The sequence below is a fragment of the Cydia amplana genome, chromosome 7 (assembly GCF_948474715.1).
Source record: "Cydia amplana chromosome 7, ilCydAmpl1.1, whole genome shotgun sequence".
Classification (NCBI taxonomy): domain Eukaryota; kingdom Metazoa; phylum Arthropoda; class Insecta; order Lepidoptera; family Tortricidae; genus Cydia; species Cydia amplana.
Window position 1 is genome coordinate 3,938,112 of NC_086075.1, and position 10,571 is coordinate 3,948,682.

The window sequence follows — 10,571 nt, forward strand, 5'->3', positions numbered from 1 at the left end:
CCATGTTATAATTTTGTGTGCTAGCCTTGATAACTGACTGATATTTTCTATAACAATCGAAGCCTTTTCTCTGTAATCTTACTAACTTTCCCAACCTTTCTACTAATTCCACATTATGTATCTAAAAGTTTTCTGAATAACTGAATAGAAACTAGTCCAAATGTAGCAAATGTGATATCAATTACTGGTTAATTGCCCTTAAAATATAGAACTCAAGACTAGCTTACAAAATTATTAATACCCATTATGGAACATGGTTCCCAATATATCTATCTGCCCATAAGCATGCTCATGAGTATCCTAAATACGACTGAACAGATTTTCATATGACTGACCTATCAATAAAATGAATTTGAAGCAAAGTTCAGGTACAGTACAGGGAACATGCATGAACCATAGAGGCCAGCACAAGTGCACTCCGCACATTGGCGCGGAATGTAAATGTGAAGTTTAAGCATCCAATGCAGTTCATAAAATAAATGAACCTACATTGTACAAGGAAACATACGTGATCTGCAGAGGGCAGCACTTGCTCTGGCATAAAGTATCACTGCTGGAGCAAAAGCAAAATAAATGCCTTTATGCTAACGCTATTTTAAGACATGAAATAAACAAATTGCAATTGCAATGACAGTCCTTCAAATTTCCCGCTTCCGATGGAGATGCATTATGTACATATATATAAAGATAAAACATGTTTTGAATAAACGAAGAACTTTTCAAGGAAAAACTTATGATTTCGTTTAACTGCTAATTTTATCTAAATTAGTTACACAAAAAAAATAGTAATATTTGTATCTATTGTAAAACGCATACAAAAAGTTACAGTATCCGAACGTCCCATCCTTCAAACAGAAGTCTCTCCTTGACTTGACAAGTTTGCCGGCTTTTTATTAACCTAACAAAACATTGTTTTATCCTAATTAATTTATCAAATATCGCGAGTGTATCATTCGGCAATTACTCCACCGACAAGAGCAAGGCTCTTAAATTATGACGATGATGAAGAATCTTTCATATCAAAGACAATGGAAGCAGTGCTACATATTAAGTGTTTGTGTAAAAGTTAAAACTAAAAATGTGATTGTGTTAGTGATTACAATCAAATCAACAACAAGTACGTATTAATACGATTGATTTACCCCTACCCATTCGCTTCAGTAACCATCCCAACTCTCCCTCAACTTTCACAAACAACAAACTGACCGCAAAGCTTGGAATCTCAGTCTCACATATTATAACCCTATTTTAATTCTAACTTGAATAACAGTTACATCCTGGTAATACGGCACTCCAAACTGAAAAGAACCCTACCTACTTACTTACCTAAACGCTCACGGCCTAATATTCTAACGTCTAACCCTCCTAAATTCAAAGAACTTACTTAACCCTTTAATGAAAACATTTGAAAGCTAACCTAAAACTTACCATACTATAAAACTAATTTGTTAATTCCCTTTGAGTCAGAATTTCCATGCTTTGCAGTCTTCTTATAAACTATGGCCAGGCAAAGATCGTAGTGGTAAGATCCTACATTGTTAATAGTAACTCAGGAACTTTTAGGAGAGCAGGGATAATCACTAAAGCAAACACAGAATAAGGTTTTAAAGCGTTTATTAACCAGAAAATATGATTTTTAGTTGAGGAGTTTTAGAGTTTAATTATTTTAGTCCCTAAAAGTTACCTGCTTAACAGTTAATAAGACTCTACTATGGTTTCGTAATCTACAATCCAGCAGAAAAGAAACCATGAAAGAAAAACTGCTGGAATTCCTATCAACGCAACTTGTCATCAGACGGGACGACATCTAAGGCTCAAGCTAAATTATATAAATCTCTGATCATGGTCAAAAGCTAATATACATAAAAATCGCAATAGCTTCCTACAATAATTGAATATAAGAAAAACATATAATTTGAGTTTCATTGATGATTCGACTTGTTGGAAGAGGAGGATCCATGATGACATCGTCCTGTAAATTATTGATTCGGGAGTATTCTGAAGTGGAACAGCTAACCCTTAAATTTATGCTTCTACTTATAAATCTATCTATCAAATGAAAACCAGAATAAAGCCCAAAAATAAATACATAAACAATAAATTATATTCAGTTCAAGTTTCAATTCTTTTTATTTGGTATTGAACACAGAGTATAGATGAGATTCTTTTACATCTATAAACTTTCGGAATCGCTCAGCTATCCGATGTTCCCCAAATCATGAAATATGAACAGAATTTTGGCATACTTTTCTATACCAGGCCTTTTCATTTATTGGTAAAGGCTTCATTCCAATTTTAATCATTTTTTATGATTATTTCAAATTCTTTAACGCAAAAGCATTTTATTCTCATTTAATTCAGTTTCAATATCTTTGAATGCAAGGTTTCTTTGTACCATATCAATACATTGCTCATAAATTCATAATGCCAAAGCGGAGGATTTTTTAATTAATTATCTCTATATTTAAACAGTCCCTAGAAATCAATAAATATTTCGCATTGCCAAGATCTTATTTTCTTATTTTAATAAATTCGCATTCTATAATCATCTTATTCCCTGTAAATATCTCATTTAGCATTTCAGTAACATGGTAGGTACTATGTTTTCTCAAACGACCTATAATAAAAATCATATAATAACACAATTCATATGAATAAGTAATCACTCACCCGGAAACTAGAAGGCTTCGAAGAATTCAGGAACCTCTGCTACCCGCTCCGACGCTCTGCAACCTGCTCCCGGAGCTCTGCAACCAGCTCCCGTCGCCGAAGTTGTTCGGAGAATGCCCGCTTAGGGCTCGCAGTCTTCCTCGGAGTCCGTAGGGTTGCCGGAGTCCGTAGAGCTTCGTGTTCGGAGAATGCCCGCTTAGAGCTCCGCAGTCTTCCTCGGTGTCCGCAGGTCCGCCGGAGTCCGTAGGGCTTCGTGTTCGGAGAATGCCCGCTTAGAGCTCCGCAGTCTTCCTCGGTGTCCGCAGGGCCGCCGGAGTCCGTAGGGCTTCGCTCTTCTGCTTCCTGGATCCTCTTCTTCGTTCTTCTTAGGAGGTCTTCTCTGGTCCGCTGCCGTAGACTGAATGAATCCCCGAGAATTGGGCCCCTCTATTTATACCCCCCAATTTTATCGTCCTGGCCGTCTTGAACGTTTCAATCGTCTTCGTCGTCCTGTTCGTCGACGAAAATAACGTAATTCCCTTCTCCCGTTCCTAATTCGAATTTTCGATACTATGGTGCAAGCAAATTTGAACCTTATTATGTTTGAATTTAAGGTTCATTTTCCTTTGAAACCATATTATGAAATTTTTCCTATGGAATTAGTTTTCCATAATTTTGAGCAAAATACTTGTTTTTAGATGAAAATTAATGCAAAATCAGATGTATCTATTTTTTATTTATATATTCCTATAATTTCACATCGGTAATCCTCTTAGTTTAGAAGTTATGAACAAAAATAACCTATCATTTTATTTGTATGATTCTTTGAATTTCCCAAAGTTTTCACTGTTAAATAAGGCTAAAACTATCTTTTTATCATATGTTTTAATTTTCTATAGTAGCAACTTGTATCTACACCATCAATTTTCCATGATTTTTCCTAGTTGAAATTGTCATATACGATTTTCACCTAGCAAATTATTTGCAAGCCTTTCCCTACCTTTTCCTGATATTTCTACTGTTAATTATGACTGAAACTATTTCTTAGACATATGATCTAATCTCTTAAAACAATATTTACAATATTAATCTCAATTTTACATGATTTTAACATACAAACTTTCCTTGTTCAAAACTTACTTGTGAACATTAAATGTTCGAATTTATATACATTATATTACATAAATTGATTGAAATATACTTCCCTTAAGCTTTAAAGACTCCCTGATCTCTCAATTGCATTCTAGATCAGACTTTTCCTAGGTGTAAATTCATGCTTACATACAAAAGATTTTTCTATGTAAATTTTAGCTTATAATCATATTATAAAGTTTCATTGCCTTACTTAAATACATTCTACATAATTGATACATAATATGTTTATCTAATTCTACAATTTTTTTACTAGAATGAACTCTCATTTTGGAATTCATTTATTTAACCCGCTTATGTAGATACTTATATTGAAAATAAATATTTTACAGTAATTAGCTAATTGATAAATTCCTATGGAATAAACACATATACAGACTCCTTTTACATCGAAATTATGTATTTTTATTCCCTAGTTTTATAGTAATTTGCAAAATTAAGTTTTTTATTTTATTAAGCGAACACCTACAATGTTCAAATAAGTTTGACATACAAAGCTTCTTCCACTTAAGTAGTAATACATCTAATTCCTCTAATTTACAGTAAATACTGTAGATTACTATAGTTAAAGTAAGTTTCCAACTATTCAGTGGACACTTATGCAATGCTCACAGCGTTAGCTTTCATTTTACAAAGTAATGTCTTAATAATTCCTACATTGTTTTATGTGAAACATTTGTCTTCCTTTCATATTAACTATGCATTCAGTCCATGTAAAACTATGCTGCATACAATCAAGCATATAATTAATTAGTTTAATAATGCCAGGGAATATTCTTATGATTACATTCGTTTTCCCAACAACCCCTGTCTATGTAAAACATCCCTATTTGTAATTAAATGCCCATAACTTTAATAATTGATGATAGAGGACTTCCGTGTCGTCACATATCACAAGTACGAGTACAAGCCCCGATTCCTATTTACATCAATACAACAAATAATATAATTAGTAGAATGAGAAACCCTTAAGACTTTTCTTACTTGACAGTACTGTATAGTAAAACCACCGAACTATTCGTCCAGTTCTACAATTTTTGGTCCTCATATTAATGAAGTCTAAATACCGATATTCCATTTGGTTTTGTCTGTGTTTTTGTTAGATTTATAAACTTACTTGAACGAAGAGTTCATTGTGGACCATAGTTGGAAGCTTTTTTTTTTTTAATTTGAACTATAGTTAGTCGGTTTTACAGAATGGTAGGGATTTCTGATTTTTATCATAGAGAAAAAAATACATAGACTGCTTACTCCATTTATCAGTTTTGGTACCAAAAAGACTAATAATTTCAGTGTCTACATCTAGCATCGAGTAGCGGAACTATCAGTACTGCTACATCTATTGTCAAGTAGCAGTACCAAAACTGATGTATGGAGTGAGCACTCTTGTCTTACTATATTTCTCTATGCTTTTATTCACTTTCCATCATACTAGTACGCATCTGTCGCATCACAGATGCAATCTACATTAATTATTCCATTAATCTCTTCCATTTTCTGTTTTTCACGATCATATACGATTAGCCTATGCTTTCGGGTTTTTTGTATGCACTGGGTTCTCTTATTATTTTGTACTAAATCGCCAAAGCACTGATTCTCGTTTTTCCTGCAAAAATAAAACAATACTTATTATTGAAAGGAATTAAATGTGATAATGTTTAGCATTAGGCTGAGGGCAAACATAAATGATCGGTAGGGAGTTCCTATATCGATAGAGTCAAATATAGATGCTTTTCGTGAAACCTCCTAAGGCCCAGCTATACAAACCAAACATCCCAAAATTTGCCACTGAAATTAGAACCTAGATTGTAAGAAATAGAGTTGATTTTGCGTTGTCTGAAAATTAAACGAAACAAAGCAAAAGCGACTTTGTTCCACTTGAAAATGTATAGTGGTCTATAGGTAGGACCTTGGGCCTTCGGAGGATAAAACAACGCAACCTAATTATGTTTGGATTTGTTAGAATTGTGACAAAGCTTGTATCAAAATTTAAAGTTTTCGCAAACATTTTTTTTCGTATAATGAAGTAGTAATAGTAGACTGGGCAGGATACAAGGATATACTTACTTAACATTCGAAGATGTGACGCATGTGACTTGTTGTATTTTCTGTTGGTAATACTGAGATTGCACGATTACTTTGGGAAGCTTGCTTGGATTATTGACCTGCTGGTATGGTGCAGTAAGCTGTAAGTAAAAGAAAATAGAATTTGATACATTTTATAACATTTGGGCCCTAAAGAGCTGCCTAAATGATGGATGAAAAGAGATTGCAAGTTGCGGAGATGAAAATATTGAGAGATGGATCTGTTTTGTGACGAGAATGAACAAATTTAGGAATGAGAGAGGAAGCCTGAAAGTTGCACCCATAACAGTAAAAACTGAGATCAAATTGTCTAGCGTGGTACGGGCATGTAATGCGGAGGGATGAAGTCATGTGACGAGAAAGGTATTAGAAATGAAGGTGGAGGAATGTTAGAAGAAAGGAAAACCAAGGAAAAGGTGGATGGATTGTGTGAGAAATGATATGAAAAGAAAGCAGGTAAATTATGAGATAACGAACGTCAGAGGTACCTGAAAAAGACATGTTGCGCCGACTCCAAGTGATGGGAAAAGGGCAAGCGAATAATGAGATTAGCAAAAATTAATTTTTAAAAATCATGCTCTCTTTGTCCACAATAAAAAGACAATACGAAACACCCAAAATTAAAAACGAAACTAGCTACTGTAAAATATTGTTTGAATGTAAATGCAAAGAAAAATCTGCTTCATACATTTCGGCGAATTGTACGTCGAAGTTTTCTAATGAGACATCACACATAAATGGCCAGACATAACAAAAGCATACTGAACAATAAATAAGGGAAGTATTTTATATTCAGTTTTAGTTTCTGTTTTGTGTTAGCATAAGTTTAATTTACTTGCTTTTTAGGGTTCCGTAGCCAAATGGCAAAAAACGGAACCCTTATAGATTCGTCATGTCTGTCTGTCTGTCTGTCTGTCCGTCTGTCCGTCTGTCCGTCTGTCTGTCCGTCCGTATGTCACAGCCACTTTTCTCCGAAACTATAAGAACTATACTGTTGAAACTTGGTAAGTAGATGTATTCTGTGAACCGCATTAAGATTTTCACACAAAAATAGAAAAAAAACAATAAATTTTTGGGGTTCCCCATACTTCGAACTGAAACTCAAAAAATTTTTTTTCATCAAACCCATACGTGTGGGGTATCTATGGATAGGTCTTCAAAAATGATATTGAGGTTTCTAATATCATTTTTTTCTAAACTGAATAGTTTGCGCGAGAGACACTTCCAAAGTGGTAAAATGTGTCCCCCCCCCCTGTAACTTCTAAAATAAGAGAATGATAAAACTAAAAAAATATATGATGTACATTACCATGTAAACTTCCTCCGAAAATTGGTTTGAACGAGATCTAGTAAGTAGTTTTTTTTATACGTCTTAAATCGCCTAAATACGGAACCCTTCATGGGCGAGTCCGACTCGCACTTGGCCGCTTTTTTTGAGATGAATTTAAATGTTTTATGATAAATGGTAATATTTGAATATATGGTAATGTTTTATGATAATATTTGATTATATTTGAGTCCTAAATATAAATAAGGTTTTTATACGTACCGTCACATTTGTTTTGCAGTTCCCATTTACGCTCCCTTCTTCAATCAACACCGGGTTAAGATTTTTACCAAGAAACTCCCTCTTTAGGCGTTTATGGAAATCCTAGAAAAATATAAGTTGATATAAAACTCATAGTTTCGAAAATCATTATTTCTACCTATATAGATAGATCTTAAAGTAACAGGTCATAGGCTATTAGGTGAAAGCGATGAACTAAAATGTTGAACAAGATCACTACATAGTATAAAACAAAGTCGCTTCCCGCTGTCTGTCTGTCTCTATGTACGCTTAGATCTTTAAAACTACGCAACGGATTTTGATGCCGTTTTTTTTAATACATAGAGTGATTCAAGAGGAAGGTATATGTATCATTTGTTAACCCGTGCGAAGCCGGAGCGGGTCGCTAGTATGGAATAAAATATTAGTTAGGTTAGTAACTATTTACCGGGTTATTGATCAAGTAATTATCGATCTCCTCCTGTGGGTAATCAGCTGGTTTAATGTCACAGAGCGTCCTTCCCTCACATCCTGGCGGAATTATAGGGCCGTCTGAAAAATATGATTTTCATAATTATTAACTGTTTTTTCATCACACTTGCTCGAAAAAGATCTTATTTCATACAGGTGTACCTACTAAAGGACAAAGGCCTATATTGTTTTCGCGGGAGTTATGGATTGTGAAAAGCATTTTTTTATAATACAATAGCTTTTTTTAAGGTTTATAATTTAATATTATAATTATGTTTATGTTTAAAAATATAATTATCTAATTTGATTAATTTTGGCTAAACCTTGTTTTAAATGAACTGCAACATAGATAGAGTGTGTGCGGTAAGATAAGAGTCGTAAATGCAGCCTGATTCGAACTTTAAGATACGTCTAAATTTGCTAAAGATACGACATGGATCGGATATGTCAGTGTCAAAAGTGACGTTTCTTCAAACAAAAACGACACTGTTGGAACTGACATGTGTAATCCATACATATCGTATCTTTATTGACGTTATTAATTTTGACGTATCTTAAAGTTCGAATGAGGCCGGTCTAATGTATTGTATGTATTGGTCCCCTTACATTTCACGACTCTTCTATTTCCGCGCGGAGCCGCGGACTCTAACGGGGTACAATCAAGGTACAAATAGTCAATAAGTAATGAGGTATCTAGTAATGAGGTACCTGTAGACACTTCTTTCCCGTGGACTGCAAGTACTGACAACTGAAAATAAACGAAGCTATAATTAGTAGTATACTACTCGTATCCCAAGAGCCCAAGAGGAGATTTTTCGTAATTCGAGTACCTATATCAGATTAAGTTGTGACTGTTATGAGTATTTGCGTGGAGAATATCATACTTTAGCCACATTGAGCCATATATGTTGGTGGGTTGATAGTGATACTGATATGTGAGTTGCACCGCAAAATTAGTATACTTAATACAGGGTAACAGAGAATTTTTAAATATGTTTTTATTAATTACGCGACTTTTTGAAATGGCACCAAAAATCAAGACAAACATTTTAAACGTATAAAATATTATCTTGTAGCTTGTAGCTATGATGCAAGCATTTGATAAAGTTACAAAAAAGAATCTGCAGTGAATAAAACAAAGTAGGTATCTTTAGGCCACCCAGTATTACTAATATGACCGAGGATTTTCATTATTTCCCTGTCTAATAAAAACGACTTTAAACTATCAAAGTACAAAAATCTCTAAAAGTTTTATAGTTACCGTGAGAAGCACTAGAGCTGCGGATACCATATTTGGTTTTTGCACGGCTCCTGTCACACTTGGCCACTCCTGAAGGACACCCGTCCTCGAATGCACGCGACGCAACGGCAAGCAGCAGGCAACGCGCGATACTTATATATCGTGAACATACGTCAATTGTATCCATATTTGGCTGACCTTATCGAGGCCTGAATTTTCTGTATTCATCTAATCCAAATCTAATTCAATGAAGCATTCTTTTCATACAAATGGGTGGAACATATTGTAGAAAAAGACCACTTCTGTAGACAATATAGGTAATAGAAGTTAACGACTCTGCTTTATACAAAGTGTAACAAAAATAGTGGGTATCCGTTTAAGGGCATATTCGGTATCGTGTCCTGATTAGGAAAAAGTAAAAAAAAACCGGCCAAGTGCGAGTCGGACTCGCGCACGAAGGGTTCCGCGCCATCAACAAAAAATAGAGCAAAAAAATCGTGTTTGTTGTATGGGAGCCCCCCTTAAATATTTATTTAATTTAATTTTTAGTATTTGTTGTTATAGCGGCAACAGAGATACATCATTTGTGAAAATTTCAACTGTCTAGCTATCGTGGTTCATGAGATACAGCCTGGTGACAGACGGACGGACGGACGGACAGCGAAGTCTTAGTAATAGGGTCCCGATTTTTAACCTTTGGGTACGGAACCCTAAAAACTAACGGATATTTTTTGGCCGTTATATGGAGAGTTGACTGACTTGGAATACCTACCTAAAAAGCTTTTTCTTCTGGTTTTTCCCTAATCAGAACACGATACCGAATATAACCAAGGATCCCAACTATTTGTGTTACAACTTGTATATCCCGGTTTTCTTATTTCAGTCTCAAGCACTGAAAAAATGCAACACGCAAAAATTTGCTTTAGATTACAAAAACACGAGACAAAGTAAAGCATATGTATGACCCAAATTTTATTTCCGCTGAAAGAAGTGATGGCCCACGACATAAACGATTTCAATTTAATACGAGTACACAATACGTTAGGTACATTATTATTTTTTGAACTGTCCTTATGTTCCCGAGTTAATTAGCACCTAAATGACAGGAAACTCTGGCGGAAATGGCGATAACTGTAAGTATTATCGGTCAAGAAAAAAATGTACTTTTGTAGCTTATTGCTACATGTTTGCAAGATTAATTATTATTAGTTTGTATTTGTAGGTTTTTGCATTATATTTGAAAGATTGACTGGAAGAGAATTTGTGTCTAAATGTACCTAGGTACTTAGCCATATGCCAAAGTTAACAAAATTCAATAAATCCACCGTGCATAATTCGAATCTTACCAGTCACTTTTCGGTAAAGGAAAACATCCTGAGAAAACCAGACTAATCACAATAATCCTAGATAGGATGAATGGCTACATTG

General features: G+C 34.5%; 1 protein-coding gene across 1 annotated transcript; it reads right to left on the minus strand.

Annotated features, from left to right (window-relative positions):
* Positions 1-2,709: 2,709 nt before the first annotated feature.
* LOC134649737 (uncharacterized) lies at positions 2,710-9,246 on the minus strand. The gene is made up of 7 exons (XM_063504568.1): positions 9,165-9,246; positions 8,612-8,651; positions 7,881-7,984; positions 7,436-7,537; positions 5,869-5,987; positions 5,234-5,407; positions 2,710-3,067 (listed from the first exon to the last, which is right to left on the minus strand). The coding sequence occupies exons 1-7, from the start codon at positions 9,192-9,194 to the stop codon at positions 2,710-2,712; spliced, it is 927 nt and encodes a 308-aa protein (XP_063360638.1). The 5' UTR covers positions 9,195-9,246.
* Between the last annotated feature and the right edge of the window lie 1,325 nt (positions 9,247-10,571).